Source organism: Heterodontus francisci, unplaced genomic scaffold (genome assembly GCF_036365525.1).
Source record: "Heterodontus francisci isolate sHetFra1 unplaced genomic scaffold, sHetFra1.hap1 HAP1_SCAFFOLD_1125, whole genome shotgun sequence".
NCBI classification, from domain to species: Eukaryota; Metazoa; Chordata; class Chondrichthyes; order Heterodontiformes; family Heterodontidae; genus Heterodontus; species Heterodontus francisci.
This window is the reverse complement of record NW_027141170.1, coordinates 30,491-42,831: the sequence shown is the minus strand read 5'-3', so window position 1 is coordinate 42,831 and position 12,341 is coordinate 30,491. Positions and strand designations below refer to the sequence as shown.

General features: G+C 53.1%; 1 protein-coding gene across 1 annotated transcript in view; it reads right to left on the bottom strand.

The window, feature by feature from the left end:
- The window catches only part of LOC137362373 (BAR/IMD domain-containing adapter protein 2-like), a gene marked incomplete at its 5' end in the record, with an annotated part of 44,993 nt that extends 35,789 nt beyond the window's left edge, over positions 1–9,204 (bottom strand). The window contains 3 exons of the mRNA XM_068026778.1: positions 1,636–1,773; positions 5,016–5,087; positions 9,143–9,204. Of these exons, the coding sequence (XP_067882879.1) occupies positions 1,636–1,773; positions 5,016–5,087; positions 9,143–9,204 (272 nt within the window). The remainder of the gene's footprint in view (positions 1–1,635; positions 1,774–5,015; positions 5,088–9,142) is intronic.
- Between the last annotated feature and the right edge of the window lie 3,137 nt (positions 9,205–12,341).

Here is a 12,341-nt window from a genome sequence, read left to right as displayed (position 1 = left end):
TTTTTCCCCCTCCCCTCCCTGCCAGCCCCTTCCTCTGGCAGGATCTGAGCTCGGCCTTCCTGATTACTATCACGTCCTGTCCCCGCCAGCAGCTCTGTCAAACCCTTTGTCTCGGGGCGGATGCCCAGAGTGCCAAAGCAAACACTTTGCTGAGTTCAGAGCAGAGTCAGGACCCGGCCTAGCATTGCCCTGCCGAATGGAAACACCTCCCTCCTCAGAGAATGGTCGAGGAGGCCCCAGAATGGCAGGAAACCCAGCCGTGTTTCCTCAGTAAAGGCACAGCAGTTTGGAGGAGGGGGGGAGGGAGTCTCACAGTTTGGAGAGTGAGGGAGGAGGGGGAGGGAGTCCCACAGTTTGGAGACTGAGGGAGGAGGGGGAGGGAGTCCCACAGATTGGGGACTGAGGGAGGAGGAGGGGGGAGGGAAGTCCCACAGTTTGGAGACTGAGGGAGGAGGGGGAGGGAGTTTCCCAGAGTTTGGAGACTCAGGGAGGAGGGGGAGGGAGTCCCAGAGTTTGGAGAGTTAGGGAGGAGGGGGAGGGAGTCCCACAGTTTAGAGACTGAGGGAGAGGGAGGAGGGCGTCCCACAGTTTGGAGAGTGAGGGAGGAGGGGAGAGAGTCCCAGAGATTGGAGAGTGTGGGAGGAGGCGAGGGAGTACCACAGTTTGGAGACTGAGGGAGGAGGGGGAGGGAGTCCCAGAGTTTGGAGAGTGAGGGAGGAGGGGGAGGGAGTCCCAGAGTTTGGAGAGTTAGGGAGGAGGGGGAGGGAGTCCAGAGTTTGGAAAGTGAGGGAGGAGGGGGAGGGAGTCCCAGTGTTTTGGAGAGTGAGGGAGGAGGAGGAGGGAGTCCCACAGTTTGGAGACTGAGGGAGAGGGAGGAGGGCGTCCCACAGTTTGGAGAGTGAGGGAGGAGGGGGAGAGAGTCCCAGAGATTGGAGAGTGTGGGAGGAGGCGAGGGAGTCCCACAGTTTGGAGACTGAGGGAGAGGGAGGAGGGAATCCCACAGTTTGGAGACTGAGGGAATGGGGGAGGGAGTCCCACAGTTTGGAGAGTGAGGGAAGGGGAGGAGGGAGTCCAGAGTTCGGAGAGTGAGGGAGGAGGGGGAGGGAGTCCCACAGTTTGGAGAGTGAGGGAGTGGGAGTGGAGGGGGGGTGGGGGGGGGAGAGTCCCAGAGTTTGGAGAGTGAGGGAGAGGGGAGGAGGGAGTCCCACAGTTTGGAGAGTGAGGGAAGGGGAGGAGGGAGTCCCACAGTTTGGAGAGTGAGGGAGTGGGAGTGGGGGGGGGGGGGGGGGGGTGGGGGGGAGAGTCCCAGAGTTTGGAGAGTGAGGGAGAGGGGAGGAGGGAGTCCCACAGTTTGGAGAGTGAGGGAAGGGGAGGAGGGAGTCCTACAGTTTGGAGAGTGAGGGAGTGGGGAGGAGGGAGTCCCAGTGTTTGGACATTGAGGGAGGTGGGGGAGGGGGGACTGAGGGCGGTGGGGGAAGGCGGACCGAGGGCGGTGGGGGAAGGCGGACCGAGGGCGGTGGGGGAAGGCGGACCGAGGGCTGGTGGGGGAAGGCGGACCGAGGGCGGTGGGGGAAGGCGGACCGAGGGCGGTGGGCGCGGAGGCGGGCCGAGGGAGGGAGGGTGGTCGGGAGTTACCTGCATCTCCCGGTCTCCATACTTGTTCGGGTTCTTGCTGATGTGACACTTCCTGCGTAGTTTTCTGAGTTCCGAATGATACTTGCTGATGGAGTCCGACTTTGCTCGAATTTCCAGTTGGTACTTTTTCAGGGTTGACTTGGTCAAAGGTGAAAGGAGATAAATCAATGCAATGAGCCTTCGTCCTTGATAAGCAAAGGGGTGGAAAGCTATCGGGAGTGGGGGGGGTTAGGGTAGGCGGGAAATGTGGAGTGATCCGTTCAGCCATGATCTTGTTGAATGGTGGAGCAGGGTCGAGGGCCGAATGGCCTGTTCCAGCTCCCAGTTGGTCTGTTGGTATTTCACTCCAGCTGGGGGTGGGGGTGTATTGTTGTTTCTGGATTGAATATTGGCTCGTGGACTGAGCTGAAGTTAGGACCGCTCTTAGTCCCCAGGCCACGAGCTGGTCCATCAACCTCCGTACAATACATTGCCCTGGGTAAGGCCTTTCTGCCCATCTCCACGAATGCCATGCTAGCCTCCGTTGCTAACAAGTTGCTATAATGACAGCCTGAAAAGAAATAGGAGCAGGAGGAGGCCATTGGGCCCCTCGAGCCCGCCCCCCCCCCCCACCCCCCGCCCACCATTCAACCCGATCCCAGCCCATCTTCGACCTCAACTCCTCAATCCCGGACGGAGCCCCCGCCATATCCCTCGTCTCCCTCAGCGGCCGAAAGTCTCTCCATCTGCGTCTCGCATATACGCGATGACTGAGCTCTCTCCGGGAGAGAGACTCGCAGGCCCTCGGGAGTGAGGATAGGTCTCACCGCAAGGAGGTTATGTTGAACGTGTACAAGACACTAGTTCAGTCTCAGCTGGGGTATTACATCCAGTTCTGGGCACCGCACTTGAGGAAAGACGTGAGGGCATTGGAGAGAGTACAGAAAAGATTCCCGAGAATGTTCCAGGATGAGGAATTTCAGTTATGAAGATAGATTGGAGAAGTTAGCACTGTTTTCCTTGGAGAAGAGAAAGCTGAGAGGTGATTTGATCGAGGTATTCAAAATCATGAAGGGGTCTGGACGGAGTAGATAGAGAGAAACTGTTCCCATTGGGGGAGGGATCGAGAACGAGAGGGCACAGATTGAAAGTATTTGGTAAGAGAAGCAAAAGTGACCTGAGGGAAAACGTTCTCACACAGAGACTGGTTCAGGTCTGGAAAGCACTGCCTGAGAACGTGGTGGAGGCAGGTTCAATTGGAGCATTCAAAAGGGAATTAGACAGTTATATGAAAAGGAAGAATGTGCAGGGTTGACAGCGGAATGGAACCGAGGGGCTGAATGGCCTCCTCTGACTCGGGTTTCTGAGCTGTTGTTTAACCAGTCCGTGCAGGTGTTAATAACTCTGCCCACATCTCCTCCGACTGCGCTCACTTCATCTCAGCCTTTCGGCTACTCTGCTTCTGAATGCACTTCTGCGATTCGCCTAAACCCACTCCCTGTGGTAACGAGTTCCACCTTCTCCCCACTCTCTGGGGATAGACGTCTTTCCTGAATTCCCCCCCCACATTGGATTTCAATTATGGTCTAACCAAGGGAAATGGAGAGTGGAACTGTGCACAGTGCTCCAAGTGTGGTCTAACCCAGGGATATGGAGAGTGGAACTGTGCACAGTGCTCCAAGTGTGGTCTAACCCAGGGATATGGAGAGTGGAACTGTGCACAGTGCTCCAAGTGTGGTCTAACCCAGGGATATGGAGACTGGAACTGTGCACAGTGCTCCAAGTGTGGTCTAACCCAGGGATATGGAGAGTGGAACTGTGCACAGTGCTCCAAGTGTGGTCTAACCCAGGGATATGGAGAGTGGAACTGGGCACAGTGCTCCAAGTGTGGTCTAACCCAGGGATATGGAGAGTGGAACTGTGCACAGTGCTCCAAGTGTGGTCTAACCCAGGGATATGGAGAGTGGAAACTGGGCACAGTGCTCCAAGTGTGGTCTAACCCAGGGATATGGAGAGTGGAACTGGGCACAGTGCTCCAAGTGTGGTCTAACCCAGGGATATGGAGACTGGAACTGTGCACAGTGCTCCAAGTGTGGTCTAACCCAGGCATATGGAGAGTGGAACTGTGCACTCCAAGTGTGGTCTAACCAGGCATATGGAGAGTGGAACTGTGCACAGTGCTCCAAGTGTGATCTAACCCAGGGATATGGAGAGTGGAACTGTGCACAGTGCTCCAAGTGTGGTCTTACCCAGGGATATGGAGAGTGGAACTGTGCACAGTGCTCCAAGGTGTGGTCTAACCCAGGGATATGGAGAGTGGAACTGTGCACAGTGCTCCAAGTGTGGTCTAACCCAGGGATATGGAGAGTGGAACTGTGCACAGTGCTCCAAGTGTGGTCTAACCCAGGGATATGGAGAGTGGAACTGTGCACAGTGCTCCAAGTGTGGTCTAACCCAGGGATATGGAGAGTGGAACTGTGCACAGTGCTCCAAGTGTGGTCTAACCCAGGGATATGGAGAGTGGAACTGTGCACAGTGCTCCAAGTGTGGTCTAACCCAGGGATATGGAGAGTGGAACTGTGCACAGTGCTCCAGAGTGTGGTCTAACCCAGGGATATGGAGAGTGGAACTGTGCACAGTGCTCCAAGTGTGGTCTAACCCAGGGATATGGAGAGTGGAACTGTGCACAGTGCTCCAAGTGTGGTCTAACCCAGGGATATGGAGAGTGGAACTGTGCAGTGCTCCAAGTGTGGTCTAACCCAGGGATATGGAGAGTGGAACTGTGCACAGTGCTCCAAGTGTGGTCTAACCAGGGATATGGAGAGTGGAACTGTGCACAGTGCTCCAAGTGTGGTCTAACCCAGGGATATGGAGAGTGGAACTGTGCACAGTGCTCCAAGTGTGGTCTAACCCAGGGATATGGAGAGTGGAACTGTGCAGTGCTCCAAGTGTGGTCTAACCCAGGGATATGGAGAGTGGAACTGTGCACAGTGCTCCAAGTGTGGTCTAACCAGGGATATGGAGAGTGGAACTGTGCACAGTGCTCCAAGTGTGGTCTAACCCAGGGATATGGAGAGTGGAACTGTGCACAGTGCTCCAAGTGTGGTCTAACCCAGGGGATTTGTATAACTGTAGTGCAACTTCTCCCTTGTATTCTCGCCTCGCAGATATGCGAGAAAGTATTCCATCAGCCCAGACCGAGGGGCTGCAGGAGGAGGGTTTGGTCAATGAATGGACAACTGTGGGGTGGGATTGGGAGATGGAGGAAATTGCTGAACAACCTCAATGTCCTCTCAGACCTTGATCAGATCATGGCTGCAAATTGGTTCCTGAATGTACGGGGAGACAGGCTGAATTATTAAAGAATAAGGGAGAGAACTGGAGATAACAGGCAGACTTACGTTTAAATATTTAACATCGAACTCCAGCTTCTGTTCCAACTGAAGGAGTAATTCTGAATGGAACACTTTCAGCTGTTAGAGAAAGTAAAGAACAGAAATCAGGAGACGTTCTAACTTTACTCTGTATTTAACCGCCCGTTATTTTTTCACATCGAGGGGGCCTTTATTCCTCAGGCCCCCTTTATGTACATATTTACAGTTTTAAAATAACTTTATTAAAACAGATAAATAAACAAAAAACTCAAATTAAAATGCCATTCTCGGCGTCGACGATGCACTCCAGTCCCTGCGGTGCCCACCGGTCGCGGAAGGCCTCAAGCGTACCGGCGGACACCGCATGCTCCTTTTCCAGGGACACCCGGGCGCGAACGTAACCGCGGAAGAGGGGCAGGCAATCGGGGAGGACGGAACCCCCGACGGCCCGCAACCTGGACCTGTGAATTGCCACCTTGGCCAGGCCCAGGAGCAGACCGACGAGGAGATCCTCCTCCCGGCCCAAGCCCCTCCGCACCGGGTGCCCAAAGATCAGGAGCGTGGGACTGAAGTGCAGCCAGAATTTGAGGAGCAGCCCCTTCAGATACTCAAATAGGGGCTGCAACCTCGCACACTCCGTATAAACGTGGAACACGGACTCGTCCAGGCCGCAGAAAGTACAGGCGGCCTGGGAGTCCGTGAACCTACTTAAAAGCCTATTGCACGGGACTGCTCTGTGCAGCACCCTCCACCCCAGGTCCCCGATGTAAAGGGGGAAGACTCCCGCGTAGAGAGACCTCCATCGGGGTTTCCCCTCGCCGCCAGATGGCAACGCGGACCGCCAGGGCGTGTCCGGCCGGCTGACGAGGGCGAGTAGGTGGAGAGTGTGCAGGAGCAGCCCGTACAGGAAACCCCTCCGCGCCGATTGGAATGGCACGGAGGGCATTTCTGAGAGGCGGCTCGGGTTGTGTGGGACCGGCTCCCGAGGAGGGGTTCGGGGCCTTCTTCTCTTTCTACGCCTGCCACAGGGCCGGGTCCACGACGGCATGACCGAGGCGGGACACCAAGTCGAGCACCTCCCTCTCAAGGCGCCCGATCTCGGCTTCCCGCCTCTTGGTCGACCCCTTCGCGTACTCCTGACAGAAGACGCGGATGTGAGTCTTGCCCACATCCCACCATAGCCTCAAGGAGGGGAAGCCCCCCTGCTTCCTTCTCCAGTCGGCCCAGAATCGACAGAACGAGTCCCGAAATCGCACGTCCTCCAGCAGCCGCTTGTTAAAGTGCCAGTACGCGGACCCCGCTCGCTTGCGGAGCGGAGTAAACTCCGCCCACACCAGCCGGTGGTCCGAGCACGGCACCAGCCGCATGGAGGCCGCCGAGACGCGGGAGACGTACGCCTGCGAAATGTAGAGGCGGTCGATTCGCGACCCCCCTCCTCCAGACCTCCACGTGAAGGCGCTGGAGTCGGGATGGAGATTCCGCCAGACGTCCACCAAGTTAAGGGAGCTGATCAGTCCCCTCAACTTCTCCACCGACGCTTGGCCGCGCTGGGGACCGGAGCGATCCCCCACCTCGAGGGTGCAGTTAAATCCTCCCCGAGGATGATGCACTCGCCGCTATCGATGGAGCTCAAGAGAGCGGACACTTCTTCAAAGAAGCACGCTTGCAGCGCTCCGGGCCTGGGCGCGTACACGTTCACAAAGTGGAGCGGAACGCTACCCAGGCGAACGGTGAGGTGGAGCAAGGAGCCCGGCACTAGCTCCTTGACCCCCAAGATCTCCGGCTGAAAAGTCGGGGCCAACAAGATAGCCACCCCACTAGAAGTAGGGGTGAGGTGACTCATGTAGACCCCACCCTGCCACTCCAGGAGCCAGGTGGCTTCGTCTCCCGGAACGGTGTGGGTTTCCTGCAGAAAGCTCACCGCGTATCTCCCTTCCCTAAGGACTGAGAAATTGTGAAATCTGCGGTGAGCCCCTCTGCTGCCGTTGATGTTGAGGCTGGCTATGGTTATCTTCATGTCAAAGGTAATTAAAACCCGTCACAAACACCTCACTGTGAAGAGGGAGTGGAAGTGCACCTGGCCCTCCACTCCCCCAGCAACCCATTGAGGAACACATTAAAACGGCGCCTCTCAACCAGTTTCACGTCAGCATGCTTGCCCGCTATCTTATGGGCTTTGGGCTGAGCTCATGCTCGGGTTGAGTCAAAGTGTCCAGGGGACGCGCCTCATGATGTTTCTTTTTTCCCCGCGTCTTCCTTCCGCTCGGACGGACGCTCCCCTCCCCGCCGGAGGCTGTGAAAACCACAGCCTCCGAACCGACTGAAGCGGTGTCTATTGGATGTGTTGGGGGAGTGGGAGGAGGTGCTGTGGAACCACTCTGGGCCGCCGAGGTGGAGCTGGCGGCCGGTAGGTTGGGGCAGTTCTTACGAACATGCCCCACCCCCTTGCAGACATGGCACCGCGCCCCGTCCGAGGTCCAAAAGACGCGGTAGGCCGTCCCCTGGACCTCCACATTAAATTGGCCCTCCGTGTCTCCTCCCCACGCCAGCTGCATAAATAACTGGCGGCGGAAGGAGTAGACATGTTGGAGGCTGTGCTCCCGAAGACCAAGCCGGACTGGGGTGATCCCCGACCTCACCTCCCCCAGATGGTGCAGGTGGGGGAGGAGGAGCTCACTGGGAATTAAGGGTGGACGTTGGACAACATTATCCGATGCGAAGTGGCCCCCAGAGGGTCCACTGGCAGGAAGGTCCCCCCCACAGTGAGCCCTTTACTCAGAGCCAGGGACACCGCCCGCTCGGTCTTCAAAAAGAACACAGCCTTCCCATACATCTTTGAGGCCGCAACAATGGCCGAGGGGCCGACAACCACGGCCATTGCCTTAACGCAGGCCTCAATAGACATGTTGGGGTGGGGATAGCTCTTCACCCCATGGCTGCATGTCAATAATTTAAAGGGTGATGGGCCACGTGGGCAGCCACAGAAGCTGCAGCTGCGTAGGTAGTAGAGGGCCCCGCCACCGGTGATGAAGGGCTTGCCATGGGTCTAAGAGCTAAACCCACCCCAAATTGTGGACTTGCACACCAAATATCAGTGATTAACTGAAAATATTGAATATGTATTAAAGACAAACAAACAAACAACAGATTAGTGAGAGGCTGAGGTAATAGAGGAGAGGCAAAGACAGGCTGGAAGGGATGACTTGCTTTCTGGAGGTGGTGCTCACAGTACACTTAAAACAGTCTTTGAAGTTGGTCTTCTGGTTGGGGGAGTCGTCTTCACCTGGGTCAGCTGAAGCTGCCCAGGCACTATCTATCCCCTTCCGTCTGTTTAGCTGGCAGCTTCAGCTGACCCAGGCTTGGCAATTGGGGTGGGGAGGGAGCTTCCCTGTGTGCTTTTGCAGCAGCACAGACTCCTGTTGAATTGGCAGCAGCCCACCCCTTGTTGTTCCAGCCACTTGTTCCTCCCCCAACAGTCCAAAGTAAATTACTGGTGTTCAGCACCCACCTCCAGACAAAGCCTTGTTTCCAACAAAAAAAGAATGTCGCTTTCTTCTCTTTTAAAGGTGATTGTTGTTGGAGTTTTCCTCTGCTTGTTGGTAGCTGCTCTCCCTTGCTCAGTGCAGCTCCTCTCTCCACCTCTGCAACCTCCAACTGCCACCAGCACTCTCAGCTGCACCTCGTTGAGGCACTCAACTCTCAGGCTTCCCAATCAGAGAACAGCCAATCCCAGTGCTGTACCTGTCCTGGGAGAGTTTGATGGGGACAGTGCAGAGGGAGCTTTACTCTGTATCTAACCCCCGTACTGTACCTGTCCCTGGGGAGTGTTTGATGGGGGACAGTGTAGAGGGAGCTTTACTCTGTATCTAACCCCCCCCGTACTGTACCTGTCCTGGGAGTGTTTGATGGGACAGTGTAGAGGGAGCTTTACTCTGTATCTAACCCCCCGTACTGTACCTGTCCTGGGTAGTGTTTGATGGGGACAGTGTAGAGGGAGCTTTACTCTGTATCTAACCCCCGTACTGTACCTGTCCTGGGAGTGTTTGATGGGGACAATGTAGAGGGAGCTTTACTCTGTATCTAACCCCCCCGTACTGTACCTGTCCTGGGAGTGTTTGATGGGGGGACAGTGTAGAGGATCTGAATGAACTCACCGTTTCTTCCATCTGCACTTGAATTTGGCGATGAACCTCGGCCATTTGAAACAGGGTGTCCCCTGAACAGGAAGAGGAAAGATCGATTATATAAACATTCAGCTTGCCACCAGTGGTCGGACATTATTTTGCACATATTCTCTGATCAAACCAGAGCAACAGGCGGTGATCGACAACCCAACAAGAAACTATCGGGGCATCTGAAGCATGCGTGGGATTGATATCTAAACAACACCCAACCAAGGGCCCCCACCCTGCCCGACCTCTCCCTCACTCCCTCCCTGCTGCCTCGGGGCAGTCGAATGCGCAGAGATATTAATCAGGCAACAGCTGGGACAGCAATGTTCCAAGATAACAAATCAAAAATAGCTCGAAAATGGAGAGACAGGAGAGCAATGGAAGTGAGTTAGAGACTGGAAACTAATCGAGGGGGTTCGGGGGTGTTTATATATAGAATAACAGATACCCAGGAGTGAGTTACAGACTGGAATCTAATCGAGGGGTTCGGGGGGTTTATATAGAGAATAACAGATACCTGGGAGTGACTTACAGACTGGAATCTAATCGAGGGGTTCGGGGTGTTTATATATAGAATAACAGATACCCGGGAGTGAGTTACAGACTGGAATCTAATCGAGGGGTTCGGGGGGGTTTATATATAGAATAACAGATACCCGGGAGTGAGTTACAGACTGGAATCTAATCGAGGGGTTCAGGGGGTTTATATATAGAATAACAGATACCCGGGAGTGAGTTACAGACTGGAATCTAATCGAGGGGTTCGGGGTGTTTATATATAGAATAACAGATACCCGGGAGTGAGTTACAGACTGGAATCTAATCGAGGGGTTCGGGGGTGTTTATATATAGAATAACAGATACCCGGGAGTGAGTTACAGACTGGAATCTAATCGAGGGGTTCGGGGGTGTTTATATATAGAATAACAGATACCCGGGAGTGAGTTACAGACTGGAATCTAATCGAGGGGTTCGGGGGTGTTTATATATAGAATAACAGATACCCGGGAGTGAGTTACAGACTGGAATCTAATCGAGGGGTTCGGGGTGTTTATATATAGAATAACAGATACCCGGGAGTGAGTTACAGACTGGAATCTAATCGAGGGGTTCGGGGGTGTTTATATATAGAATAACAGATACCCGGGAGTGAGTTACAGACTGGAATCTAATCGAGGGGTTCGGGGGTGTTTATATATAGAATAACAGATACCCGGAGTGAGTTACAGACTGGAATCTAATCGAGGGGTTCGGGGTGTTTATATATAGAATAACAGATACCTGGGAGTGAGTTACAGACTGGAATCTAATCGAGGGGTTCGGGGTGTTTATATATAGAATAACAGATACCCGGGAGTGAGTCACAGACTGCAATCTAATCGAGGGGTTCGGGGGTGTTTATATATAGAATAACAGATACTTGAGTTACAGACTGGAATCTAATCGAGGGGTTCAGGGGTGTTTATATATAGAATAACAGATACCCGGGAGTGAGTCACAGACTGCAATCTAATCGAGGGGTTCGGGGGTGTTTATATATAGAATAACAGATACCCGGGAGCGAGTTACAGACTGGAATCTAATCGAGGGTTTCGGGGTGTTTATATATAGAATGACAGATACCCGGGAGTGAGTTACAGACTGGAATCTAATCGAGGGGTTCAGGGGGTTTATATATAGAATAACAGATACCCGGGAGTGAGTTACAGACTGGAATCTAATCGAGGGGTTCGGGGGGTTTATATATAGAATAAAAGATACCCGGGGGTGAGTTACAGACTGAAATCTAATCGAGGGGTTCGGGGGTGTTTATATATAGAATAACAGATACCCGGGAGTGAGTTACAGACTGGAATCTAATCGAGGGGTTCAGGGGGTTTATATATAGAATAACAGATACCCGGGGGTGAGTTACAGACTGAAATCTAATCGAGGGGTTCGGGGGTGTTTATATATAGAATAACAGATACCCGGGAGTGAGTTACAGACTGGAATCTAATCGAGGGTTTCGGGGTGTTTATATATAGAATGACAGATACCCGGGAGTGAGTTACAGACTGGAATCTAATCGAGGGGTTCAGGGGGTTTATATATAGAATAACAGATACCCGGGAGTGAGTTACAGACTGGAATCTAATCGAGGGGTTCAGGGTGTTTATATATAGAATAACGGATACCTGGGAGTGAGTTACAGACTGGAATCTAATCGAGGGGTTCAGGGGGTTTATATATAGAATAACAGATACCTGGGAGTGAGTTACAGACTGGAATCTAATCGAGGGGTTCAGGGAGTTTATATTATGAATAACAGATACCCGGGGGTGAGTTACAGACTGGAATCTAATCGAGGGGTTCGGGGGGGTTTATATATAGAATAACAGATACCTGGGAGTGAGTTACAGACTGGAATCTAATCGAGGGGTTCAGGGAGTTTATATTATGAATAACAGATACCCGGGGGTGAGTTACAGGCTGGAATCTAATCGAGGGGTTCAGGGGGTTTATATATAGAATAACAGATACCCGGGGGTGAGTTACAGACTGGAATCTAATCGAGGGGTTCGGGTGTTTATATATAGAATAACAGATACCTGGGAGTGAGTTACAGACTGGAATCTAATCGAGGGGTTCGGGTTGTTTATATATAGAATAACAGATACCCGGGAGTGAGTTACAGACTGGAATCTAATCGAGGGGTTCGGGGGTGTTTATATATAGAATAACAGATACCCGGGAGTGAGTTACAGACTGGAATCTAATCGAGGGGTTCGGGGTGTTTATATATAGAATAACAGATACCCGGGAGTGAGTTACAGACTGGAATCTAATCGAGGGGTTCGGGGGGTTTATATATAGAATAACAGATACCCGGGAGTGAGTTACAGACTGGAATCTAATCGAGGGGTTCGGGGGTGTTTATATATAGAATAACAGATAACCAGGAGTGAGTTACAGACTGGAATCTAATCGAGGGGTTCGGGGGTTTATATATAGAATAACAGATACCTGGGAGTGAGTCACAGACTGCAATCTAATTGAGGGGTTCAGGGTGTTTATACATAGAATAACAGATACCCGGGAGTGAGTTACAGACTGGAATCTAATCGAGGGGTTCGGGGGTTTATATATAGAATAACAGATACCTGGGAGTGAGTTACAGACTGGAATCTAATCGAGGGGT